Here is a 13,530-nt window from a genome sequence, read left to right on the forward strand (position 1 = left end):
CCATCAACAGTCATCATAACAGAATCACGTTTTTGTTTGTTTTTTAATGACCCGCGTCTGATGCTGGCGGCTCCACTTCTGATCTGATTCTCGTGGATACTGGTATCTCCACGTCTGATCTGGTTGGTCCTCGCGAATGCTGGCGGCTCCACTTTTTTTATTTTTTCCTTTTTCCCTGCCCGTAACGAAACGTTTTTACACGTAACGTTTCTGCCGTGACGTTGAAGGTCACATTAATGTGACGTAGCGCTGGAGTTCTTTTAAAATTTTTCTTTAACGGCCCGTCGCGTCTTCACGGCGCCTGGTTCCAGCTACTCACGCGATATGATATAACACTTCTTCCGTCCGTTTACTTCTTCTCGACCCGTCGCCTGATGCTCACGCGAAGTTACAAAAACTGACGGCCTGACTAGCGACTGACATCCTGACAAACGATTATCGATCTGAGACCCCGAACCATAGGCTCTGATACCAATGATAGATGACGGAGACAGATTTCTTGAAAATGATGGAAGCACGAGTGTGTTTATCCTCCCAGCCACGCCTAGATAAGTGCTGGCCCTCAAAGCTCATCTCTTTGCCAGCCGTCAACTTCCTGGAGTCCTACTATTCCTGGACTCCCTTACTCTCTAGGCTCCCCTTAACCCCGTTCGGGCGCCCAAGAGCCCGGACGGTCATTCTCGTGCATGTTCCCCTAAATTTACCTTAATGTGACATTAAATATTCCTTTTAATGTCACATTCCACACTTATGACCTTAATGTGACATTAAATATCACTTTTAATGTCACATTAATGTCACACTAGATAAAGAGGATTGGGGGTGCATGTGTCCTTTTGTCGAAATTAAGCCAATTATTTTGAGAATTTCGCATTAAATGCTGCTAGGCTGTTTTAACCAGACTAAATTGCAGGTTAACGTACTGTAAATATAAGTGAGTGCAACCCTAATATTGTGGCTCAACATGCCCTACATCCTTAATGTACTGTAAATATAAGTGAGTGCAACCCCTAATATTGTGGCTCAACATGCCCTACATCCTTAACACTCCTACAGTAGTTGTGTTCTACACCAGCTGCCATAGCTGCACTTGCTAGACAAGCAAGCCACCATGCTGTTCGCTCGGTCAGCTGCCTTACTCAGAGTGCTGACAACATCATTGGATCAGCCACATCTGTGTTTTGCTGTCCTTGAACTGCATTCATTGCCACCACCTACATCCAACATCATCAAAGACATGTGGACTGCTGCTGCTGCATTTTGGTATCCATGCATGCCACACTCTGACTCGGTCTCCAAACACCTCTATCCCAATCCAGAGACATGGAGGTTCAAGGCCCCCTGATTGTATCATCCCATCAAGTCATTCATCATCATTCAGCATTCTATGGATTGTGTTTCCCCTTGTATCGTACACTGTATTTTCTGCCTTTGCCATACCATTTCTTACAAGTACCTCTTATGGCTCTTCATATCACAATGTGAACTTGAGCCTTTCAGGTCAATGATTTGTCTCACCTTTAAATGAAAACTAAAAAGGGACACTGAGAGACCCCACGATGCGCTAGCTTCCAAGTTTGAAGGGAGTGAAGAGGTTGGCACAATCCTAGTCATTTAACTAACATGAAGAAGCTTGCAAATCTACAATGGAACATTACCCGCAACATAGCTGAAGGTCAAAAAACTATTGATTAGGATTGTTTGTTGTTCCTAGCCTCTTGTTTTCACATGGGGACACCTCCCTAGTGGCATGGTTAAAACACATGGTCAGCATCTCAACATTGAGTTTTGGTCATTGGTGGCCTATATAATGGCACCAAGGGAACACAAGGAACACCTGGATTTCTACAAACTGGTGGGATTTACTAGCTTCGGAGCACTCTGTACTTCAGGTTGTCTCCTTTCTCACTTGACTATATCAGCTGTGAGCACCTCCTTAAGGCACATCTACTGTCCTTCAAATTGGTGCTACTAAACAAATATTATCGGTTTTAAGCATTTCCCTGTTGTACACAACCTTCCATTCAAACAGTCAAGATTACTTCGATACTCATTTTGCTCCCCTATGCATAAGTACGAGTATACCTTCCATTTCCCTAAAGCACTTGTGTGCTTCATTTCTTTCCAAGTTTCCATAGCACATGCATTAAGCGGTATGTCTATATGTATGTATGTGTGTCTGCGTGTGCACGCAAGACTAACCGCATCCTACATCCATACGTGAATAAATTGATATTACGTATTATATGTTGTTTTGAAGTGGTTATTAAGGTGAAGTTGCCAATAAAGAAGCATGTGCCTTATGAAACCCAGGACCATCCCCAATGTTATCTAATAGAAAACCTAACCTGAGTTATAGTGAAATCTAATAAAAAGGCAAGAAAAAGATATTGCCTCGAATCAAGATTACAAAGGTGCTTGGCCTACTAGTGGCTTGGTGGTGGCCTACTGGGATTTGTTAAATAAAAATATGTTTCAAGTTTTTGATTCCAAAATCATCATAATTTTCTCACTGCTTCGGACAGATGTGCAGAGGGCCCTTTAGCCCACACAACCTTGTTTTAGAAGTAGCCCTCCATGAATTTTGAAACCTCACAATCTCCATCAAACATTTAAAATCAAAATGAAAAACATTTTGCAATGACTATAAACAAAACTAAGCTGAAAATAACCTCTAGACAAGAAACATAAGCAACAATCTCTTTTTGAATTCTTCCGAAAATTAATCATCAAATAGCTCCCACTTGTTTGACAAAGAAGCACACATAGATTTAACTTTACCTCCTCTTTGTTTTCCCATCCATCATATACAACTACATAGCCAAGAGGAGTAACAGCTTCTACTGTAGCATCATACCTGCAATCAATTCAAAGAAGAGTTGAAATCTCCAACATTAGTGTAACTATTGCAATACGTCAACACTTAATCATTCTACCTTGTGAAAGAATGAAACATCAAAGAAATGTAACATATTGAATGATCAAAAGGTGTTGGCGGCAGCAAAGTTTACAATAGAATAGGCAAGCTGGCAACGCAAGGAATTTATTTAATCATTTAATCTCTATCAACCCAATAAACCAGCCATGTATAGCCAAAACGAGAGGAGGACATCCAATTTACATGGAAACAAGTCAATCCACTGATGCAACATTGGCAAACCATTAAGCATGTCTTTCATTACTTGCAAGGCACTAATAAATATGGCTTGATGTTTCCAAAGGTGTTGAATTAAATTTACATGCTTAAAGTGGTTCAGATTAAGCAGGTGATTTTGATGTGAGACGGCCAACTAGTGGCAATTTTTTCTTCTTGAATCACTTGTACCTACCTTGGATCACCAGCAAGTAATCTATCATCGCTACATCATCTTGTGGCATAAAAGTGGCCTTTGCTGGATCAAAGGGCAGTGAACTTTTAATTTGCAGCACAAAGAAAGATTGGTCCTAGAGCTTGGTGCCCCTTGTGGTACAGGTATCTTTGTGAGAGTGCACAATGGAAGAAGGAACACGAACACAAGAGAAGGAGACAGCAGGAAGATTAAGGAAGAAAGAAATCTGCCCTAACTGAAATAAATGCTGAATACAATCAGGACTGATCAGTCCCTACATGCAGCCCGAGGCATCAGTGAGGGCACCAAATGAGGCTCAAAATGACGACGGCAGCAGCACTAGAGACGGAGGTGTATGCCCAAAGTCAGAGGGGCAGCCTGAAAAAGATGATCTGCCCCAGCCAAAGCACGCGCTATAAATAGCAAAAAGCATGCCAAACTGACCCAACCTGATGCTGGTCGACCAGCTGCCACCTCACTGACTGCATTTAATGCAGTTGGCAGCATAACAATGCAGAAAAAATGCAGCTGACGTTGTAGGAAAATCCAAGGAAGCAAGACTGTGTCCGACAAGGTGGCACAAGCTGGGAAATGCGAAAAATGCTCAAGAAAATTGAGAAATACACACTAAAATGCCAAAGCTCCTATGTCTCCCATCAGACTTTGACAAGAGCTCACAACCGGAAGATGACAAACTGACAGCACTAAAAGTGGCAAGTTGACACCCCCTCTCAGATCCTCGGAGTGTTTGAAGGCCCAACAATCTCATGTGATGAAGCATAGAAGCATTGGGCAAAGGCTTCGTGAAAAGATCCCCTACATTGTCCTCAATAGGACAGCAGGCCACTCCTAACTCGGAATCCACGATTTGCTCTTGAACATAGTGGTACTGAACCTCAATGTGCTTCATGCTAGCATGAAACACCAGGTTCTTCACCAGAGCAAGGGCACTTTGGTGGTTCACACGCAGCTCCATAGGTCCTATTTGTGGAAAGCCAATCTCTGCCAACAAATGATGGAGCCAAATTGTCTCCATAGTTGTAGAACAAAGGGTACGATACTCAACCTTTGTAGAAGAAAGAGCCACAATAGGTTGCTTTACTACTCCAAGAGATAACTCCCAATCCAAGGGAGAAAACATAACTTGTAGTGGACCGTCTTGAATCCACATCACCTGGCCAAACGGAGTCACTCCATCTAGAAAGAGTAGCTCCCTCTCCATACATAATCCCATAGGATCAAGTCCCCTATAGATAGAGTTGAACACCCAAAGCAACTCGCTAGTAAGCCTAAGTATGAGTCTTCACGAAAGAAGACAACAAAGACACCACAAAAGAGATGTCCGGCCAAGTGTAAATTAGCCACATCAAAGAGCCAACAAGGCACCTATAATGGATGGCATCGCTAAGGGGATCTCCTATTACAATAATCTTGGACTTTCAGTCCATGGGGCAAGAAATAGGCCGACACTCGGCCATACAAGACTCCGAGAGAAGCTCGAAGATGTACCAATGCTTGGAAACAAAAATGCCTTGTGCCATCTGATAGATCGCCAAGCCAAGGAAGAAGTATAGGATCCCAAGATCCGTACTATTGAACTTCTAGCCCAATATATGCCAAGTCCGATCAACCTCCTATGTGTCACTCCCAGTGATAATGAGGTCATCAACATATAAGAAGACCAAGACGCACTTGTCCCTCTGCAACCTTGTAATAAAGGTTGAAATCCATCAATCCGTTAATACCAAACCCCAAGAGCTTGCTTCAAGTGTCACGAGGATGTAAAAATTTACACTTTGCTTGGCATTTGATTAAAGGTTTCACAATCCATATTCCTATAGGTGAGCCTATGGCCGCCCTACCTAAACCAATCATCGAATTAATCAAATGTGCTAATGTGACTTACGCGAAAATTAAGGCCAAGCTTTGCTCTACCTTTGAGATGACTGACCTTGGTCTGTTATCTTATTTCTTGGGGATAAAGATAGTTTGTTTTGGGGGAAGTATTCGTGTCTCACAACAAAAGTATACCCTTCAACTGGTGGAACAATGTTGCGCGGTTCAAACACGCCCTGTGGCCACACCTCTTGATCACACTCTCCGTCTATCGAAGGATACCCTAGGTAAGCCCTTCGATGCACACACCTATTGATCTGTTGTAGGGAAGCTTCTTTGGTTGATTCATACTAGGCCAACCGCCAAATTTAGCATACTCAGATAGTGTACTTAGTCAGTATTTTTCAACACCTAGGATGTCACATTGGATTGCTTGTCATCGTGTGTTGAGATATTTCTAGTGTGCTTTTTATCATGAACTGACTTATGGACATGATTAATGCTTGTAGGGTTACATCAATTCTAATTGGGCAAGAGATCCTGACACTCCGCATTCCCATGGCAATTACCTCTTTTCTTTGGACACGGCTCCCATTTCTTGGTCGAGCCGTAAGCAAGAGACGATGGTGGCTTTCATGGCGAAGAGCAGGTTAAGCTAGGCACTATTTACCTAGAGTTTGTGCCTTCAAGCAATAATTTTGCAAACATTTTAACCAAGGCAATCAATCGGCCGATTCTACAATACATCCTACCTCAAATTGGCTTGGATCCATTTTCTTCTACTTCTTTAGATTGAGAGGGAGAGGGTGCTTCCCTCTTGCTTTTCCCTCTAGTTTGAGAGGAGGCGATTTCTTCTCTTGATCAATGACAATTATGATGTTTACAGCTTAGCTCTAGACATTTCAAACATTTATTATTTGTATTGTACTTAACGACATTTGTAACTTCATCCGCAATGTCAGGATGACATAATTGTAAAAGGACACTAGGATGAGTGAACAATCCCCCTACGAGGGAACTATCCACCAGGTACGGTTGCATCGCATTCTACATGAGCGTGCAATCTTGCATAACCCTTTGCATTACCCCATACATTGGCATTCTATTCATGTAACCATGCATCTGTGCACATTTATCCCTTTTCAGTCTTTCATGAGTGGTCAATGGTAGCTTTGAACTCATCATCAATATGGAAGTCCAAAGCAATCAGCTGACTAAACATGGAATTGAACTCATTCACATGGATAGACATGGCTGTACCTTCCTTCATGCAAAAGTCCATTAACTTTTTCAGTCAATAAACCTTGCTAGCTGCACTGTACTGAGCATACAATTCTTCAAGTCTTTGCCACATTACATATGCTGAATTCAGCTTCTCAATGTTAAAGAGCAAGTTGTCTAACACTAACAGCTCAATGATAGAGTGTGCAAGCTCATCCAAATCATCCCACTCTTCTTGTTCCATACCTGTTGGTTTTATTTCCTTTGCTTCGATGGGCTTCACCTATTTCTTCTGCACCAAGACATTGTAGCATTGTTTTTGCCATATTGCATAATTATGTGCACCCTCAAGCTTCTTGATGTGCAAAAGATTGTTATTGTCATTGTTTCCAGCCATAATTTGCAGCACTAAATTGACTCCAAAGTCACCAAATGCAAGCCCAAATGTCACACAAGTGAGCATGGTACACTGAAGTACCAACCAGCAAAGAAAATCAAGGGATTGCAGAAATTTCAGATCTGCAAATAGATTTTCAGAATTAGAGAGTGTCTGTTGCTGCACTCCACAAGCAATTACAGCCACCTTTATAGGCCAATCACCAATTACATGTGAAATCCCCAAAATTTGACTGCAATTTCTGCTCCAAAAGCATTCACGGGCACAAATTTGACAATTTTGATCAAAAGCCCCAAATTTTCAAAAGGAAATCCATCCAGATTGCATCAATACATTTACCCAAGTGCATATACCAAGAAATTGTTGCATAAATTGAAGAAACTTTGCAAAAGCCCCAATTTTCTTGGGTCCGGTGTGCACAAATTTCAATGAAATTGAGGAAATTTCACTAAAATGTGAAAAGCCCCAAAATTTCACGGGCAAATGTGCACCAAATTTGCAATTTCTGAGTCAGATTATCTTGTCCTACATCAAAGTCCCCAAATCCGGGAAAAGCCCCAAATTTCTGGGTCAAAATTGCACACTATGCATGTGCACACAAATGCCCATCAGTGGGAGAAGAAAAAATTTGCAGGAAATAATAAAAAATTGGTGAAAAAGGACTGTTGCATGCTGCCCGCTATCTGCAGTGGCCTGTCGGCTGACTGCACCTGCGCCGTTGCTTATCGCCTCTCACCCATGTGCCTATCGCCTGCTGGCTGCGCCCCCCCCCCCCCCCCATCACCTGTCAGATCTGCACACCTGCATGCATGACTGCCGCCCGGTGCTCTGTTTGCTCGCCCATTTGCCTGCACATCACATGTTGCGACTGTCAGCTGTCATCTGCCCGCAGATTGCCTGTGGCAGCTGACCAACTGCCAAGCTGCCTATTACCTGCTCTATTACCAGTTTGATGGCTGTATTGCAAGGATTGAGACAGAGTACAAGACAGACTAAGCGCAGAGTTCGGAGTAGGAAGAGTAAGCAGCAGGAGTGAGAGCACAACACACAAAGTGTTTGGTACAATAATGGGATGTCCCACTTTAGGTTTTGATAATATATAGAAAGTACAAATGTAAAGGTCCGTTCACACCCAAACATTGCAAAAGGCACAGCAAGCCTTTATTCCCAACATGCTTATCAATCCACTGCACATAGGTATGTAAAGAGTCCTACAAAGTGCTGCGCATAGTAGCTGCCATGTCAACATCAGCCTTTTTGCCCCTTTTAAAATGAACGTCAACCCACCCATGTTCAAGTTGGTCCAAAGGCTACATGGGCTGTTTCTCTTTATTCACATTATCCGAAGGGCCTTCAATCATGAGATCTTCATTAACAACTAGGGCAGTCCCAACATCCAAGGCTGCATTTTTCCCTAGGCACTCAGCCATAAAATGCCCCAAGTATTTGTAGACAAAACAACGGCCCACAAAAGTGCCGTATTTCAAGCGAAAATGCAATGAAGGCATTCTAGGATAATTCAAACGCAACTAGTTAGGTCTTCTACAAGAAGTGTCCCACAATATTCACATCCATTTGCAATTTGCAGCCCTCAAACTAGGGAGGGAACAAAGACTATCGGAAATGTGACATTGGTCTCCATGGCACAACATGGACAAAACATTTATTAAAGAACCTTGGTCTCCATTGCCAAGAGATCATCACGATACCTTGCTCATTTTAGCATCACCTCATAAAAACCCCCTAGTCCCCCAAAACTTTCATCCACACAATCCCCCTACAACCATTGATGGATCCAAGAAAGCACCACGATACTACCTTTAAATATTATAACTCCTCTTTCATAGAACATTGAAAAACAATGTAACACAGTCTTCATATCCACAATAGCAATCAAAATTGATTAGAAAATGTTTCACAATTGTGCTAGACATAGTCACCCAACAATGTGTTAGTAGACTCCGACGGATGCTCCCAATCTAAATTATGTGATTCATCAAGATTATAAGTAACATGTGCATAGAAGTGCACCTACTACTCGAACAGTAGAGGTTCTTCAAAATCCACTATCAAGACATCAATTGTAGATAAACATCAAAACATGGCTCAACATCACAGCAAGGTACCATCATCTCAATATAGGAAACCATTCTTTCCCCTCGTCAACCTCAATGTCAAGTCCCAAAGCCTCAATCACCTATATAAGTTCAATTATTTATTAAATTTCTTTCCTTTTTTGTAATTACTAGATATCTAGGAAGTGGCTTAGAGTTGGCCGCTAATTGGTTATGATAGACCCACACAATGAATTAAAAGAAAGATAGTACACACTTCCACCTATATGACCCAATTGGGTTCATGTGACCGAAACTAAAGCTTAATGCCTTGAAGTGTGGACTAGATCTACCAAAATAGACAATTACAATCAACAAAATGACATGATCATGAAATGTTTGTACAGTACGCATGTGCAAATTAAAAGCTCCAAACGCATATATATTTTCATAGGAAACTTATATACAAATTCCAACACTATTTTTGTAATTTGGAAAGAGCTTTCGATAACACCTATATTTAGAGGGATTCCTAAATTTTACGAGCCTCAAATTAGTGTAAAAATACTAGTCCTAAAAAATAGGGATGATATTCTAAAAAAAGTAAGTTTTATGTTTTGGCAGTGCTTACTAACTTTGGTTGTTTCTATTCTTGGCAGTTATCCGCCTAAAAGGAAAGCCATAGAGAAGAAACAAGTGTCAAGACACTTGTCACACAAGCTTCCAAGTGTCCCACCACTTGTTACACCTCATGACATATGGATAGATACTCGTCTTGTGCTACTTCACTTTCCTTTTTGCACTAACTCTCACCTTTCTCCAATAAATAGAGCTCATTTCCTCCCATTGTACATCAATTTTCTTGGCTGTAAAATCATGTACAACAGCTAAAGATAGCCCAAAGTTGATCCCATCTATCTCCATCGTCATTCTCCACTCCATTACCAATAAATAGCTCCATATTCCCTCTTCTTTTGTTGCTGTTTCACAAGACTGAAAATTTATAAATTCATTACAGCATCTCTTTTTCAAGGTTTTCTTTCATTATCAAATCAAGAAGGAAGCCATATCGATATACTGCTAATCCACCATGCAAAAGGGCTATTAGTCTCTCAATCTTATTCTATCAGTTTGTAAAGAAATTAGTTATCTTATTCCATAACAAGTATATATATATATGACAAACGTGTGCATGTACTATCTTTCGCATGATCTTATGGGTGAGAACTACTTCTCACTCTCAATTTGATTGTAGCTAAGCTCAATCCTAGGGACTTGGGTTGAGTAGAAAAATATTCCTTTAGGGGAAAGGGAAAGAGAGGGGGTTTTGTCCATCTTCAACCCTCAATTCATCTCCATTTCTTTTAAGTGCCCATGGATATACTTTTCTAAATAATTCTCATATTCAACCTCAACTATTCGTTCTTTCTATTTTCTCAACAATTCAACCTCAAAAACAAGTGAATATTTGCAAGGATACTTCAATTTCCAAGGCGTTTACAAGATTCTCGCTACGAATTAAGATATGGATAGCAAATAAGCTCACACCCACTGTAACCAGCCTTCCTTCCATGGATGGGTGGTAAATCCCTGATTACAACTTAATTACAGCAGCAAACAATTAATGCAAATCTGAAAATATAAATTTACCTACTGATCTTGGACAATGCACACCCGATTGGCCCCAATTGACGCCCCTTTCGGTATTTCTTTAGCTTTATTGAAGAAGAAGTTGATTTACAATGGGATTCTCCCGATCCCCTTCGCAATTCAAACTCCCCTTGCTGTCCAAAGTGACCAGCAAGTCTTCAATCTATTTTGCCCCTTGATTCAGGCACTCAATTGGCCTTCACCCACTTCATGCACGATGGAAATGCCCCAAATTCAATGGCTCACTAGTCCTCCACTTGAATTTAGCTGAAATTCATCTTCAACCTTGTTGAATCCAAGACTTGGAGCTTCCAATTTTTGGCACACTTCCCAAGGCTGTTGCTAAACCCTAATTTCTACTGTAAATTAGAGTTTACAGCAGAGAAACTTACAATTTCTTAGCCTCCAAAGGTCCAAATGCTAAGATCTTCGGAGCAAGGCTATGAAACGGTTGGGAGATGAGAGAGAAAGTTGTAGACAGAAAATTTAGAGTTTTATCGCGAAGAATGACTGAAAATCAATCAAATGCAGTTGCTACCGTGCCACAACAGCTTGTAGATGCAAAGAACTAAAGAAAATCAATCATTTACTATTGTTGCCCTGTCTCAACAGCTTGTAGATGCTGTCACCTGCTGTTGATTGGTCTTTTCCTGCCCCTGGCTGCCTCAGAAGGTCCTCCAATTGTTGCAAATCAGACCAGCAACGTCTCCTCCCTCTCTCTTGTAGGCTGAATTTATAAAAATGCCTCTCTCCAACCTCTAAGACGTTTTTCAGCCTTGCATGGGCGTTTTGGACAGGTGGCAGCCTTTCCAAATACTGTTTTCAATATTATCCATAATTAAATATTAATTTTCAGTCTTTAATTACTAAAAATTAATCTATTAATTATTTTGGTGCCCAGAAAAATAATCTGACTGGCCAAAAATTAAATTGGCTAGGCAATTCCATTCCTGAGTATCTTTGCACCATCTTTGACTATCAGATTGGCATTAGGTACCATTAAACGCCACATCTCTAGTGTCACCAACAACTGACACTTATGGCCAAGTGAATGACCTAGGCCAACAACTGGCACCAGATACCACCAAGTATCTGTGCAGCATAACTTATAGCAACTTTTGCCTTTGACATCCCGTGATTTCCTCGAATCCCAAGCTCATAAATTTACTCTAGCCCCAATTCCACCTCACATGTGCAACATTTACTTAATCATGTGATTATAAATTAATCCACATGTTAAGTAAGGTTTCAAAAATACATGTCCTCATGACACCCACCCAACTCAAGAACAAGAAACAAAAACTAGCTAAAGTATGGAAAGCACAAAAATATGGCAATCTAGAAACTAAGGTAGAGCCTTCATTGTAGAGTTTCAGAGATCCAAAGCAAAAATAAAGTAATCCTCTAAGAATGTTTAGGTGATCGTTTGATGTATTGTACTTCTATCCTATATATTGATTTTACAGTTTACTTTTACTTTTTTTCCTCTTTTAGTTTCTAGTTTAATTATGTCTTTTGACACCTAAAGTGGAATGTGTAGTCCCTGGTGTATCTAGTCTTGTCCTTTAGGTCAATTTGGCCTCTACAAGACATTAACTCACACACATGTACTCTCTCTCTCTCTCTCTCTCTCTCTCTCTCTCTCTCTCTCTGAGACAGATTTAGGCAACTATCAATAGTTGTGAATTACATTGGCCAATGACATTTTCGTCTCCTTCTCCTTGAGATACAACGGCTTAGAGAATCATTCCTTAGGATTAGAGACCCAAGACATTGAGGACATATCCAAAGGCAACTTACAAAATTCTTTATGAGGTAGGCCAAGGGCTTCAAAGCAATCCCAGTCTCACTCTATATCTGGGAAAAGCATTGAGAAGACTCAAATACAACCACAACCTACACCTACACAAGGGACACAGATTAGTCAAGCAATCCAACTTACTCGATCTACATATCCTAAACCCTAACACGTGTCAATGGCATATGCATATGAGGATACACGAGATCCTTCCTCAAGCTAGACCCAAACCCCATGTATCTCCATGATATTCCTAATCTTGGTCCATGTATGTTAGTCTTTATCACTTTTGATTGTATCAACTAGGGCTTTCTATTTATTGTTTTTTCCAAACATTTGTATTATCACACACATAGTTGTAATTTATGGTCTCATAGTTCACTTTGGCCCTTCACAAATGTTTGTTATTTTTAGAAAGGCTATGATCTTGCTTGCTACATTACCAAGAGCAATGCAACACTACTAGATGGATTGCCAAATGAGAGTAGCTTACTCATGGAAGAGATCAATTGTAATAATGTTGATGTTAGCAAGAGCTCAAATACTTTCATAGTCATAGGAAGGACATCTTGAATGTTATCATTGTACTACAAATTATATTGAACTTCAAGAGAAGAAGTTTCTACTTAAGGAAATCTATCCACTCAGTATGATATCTAAGTGGAGCTTGATCAATAATGAAAGGCTTGAAAAAATCCCTTTGTGAATAAAGGATTTTCAGCAATGAAGGAACTTTTGAGTACAAAGGTTGGATATCAGATTTATAGATCATACTCCACCATTGGTGTTGGACCATCACATCCTCCTCCAAAGGTGGACGCTAATTATGACCTTTACACCATGAAGTCATCTAGACATATGTCTACAAACAATTTAAAAGGCTAAACTCCACAGAGAGAATATAAATGACTACTTCTAGAATAACATCCCCCACACAAAGGTTCATATCCTCCTCAAGGATTTGCAAGTCTCGTGTGAGATATGTGAATGATGATAAGTGTGCCTCGGCCCTCATCACAAACTAGGTCATCCACAGTTCTATCAAATATTGGCTTCAACAACTCTACTGACCAAGGATTATGCCACCCATCTTCTAGTAGTTCCAAGTCAACAATGCAAGCCAAATCTCTATTGATGGCATTTCGCAAATGAGCATATGATGAAGGTTTTCTAGACCATACCTTCTCTATAGCTTGATAGTCAAGAGTAGTGTATGGGGATCCATTAATCAAATCTATGGCAATA

At 40.6% G+C, this 13,530-nt stretch overlaps 1 protein-coding gene across 1 annotated transcript in view; it reads right to left on the reverse strand.

Moving 5' to 3' along the window:
* Positions 1 to 13,530, reverse strand: part of LOC148027366 (nucleic acid binding/RNA binding protein) — a 52,165-nt gene that overhangs the window by 12,607 nt on the left and 26,028 nt on the right. The window contains exon 5 of the mRNA XM_087691933.1: positions 2,782 to 2,857. Coding sequence (XP_087548059.1) covers positions 2,782 to 2,857 — 76 coding nt within the window. The remainder of the gene's footprint in view (positions 1 to 2,781; positions 2,858 to 13,530) is intronic.

The sequence above is a fragment of the Lygodium microphyllum genome, chromosome 13, assembly GCF_053477565.2.
Source record: "Lygodium microphyllum isolate KBCC chromosome 13, Lygodium_microphyllum_v1.1.10, whole genome shotgun sequence".
In the NCBI taxonomy this organism is placed as follows: Eukaryota; Viridiplantae; Streptophyta; class Polypodiopsida; order Schizaeales; family Lygodiaceae; genus Lygodium; species Lygodium microphyllum.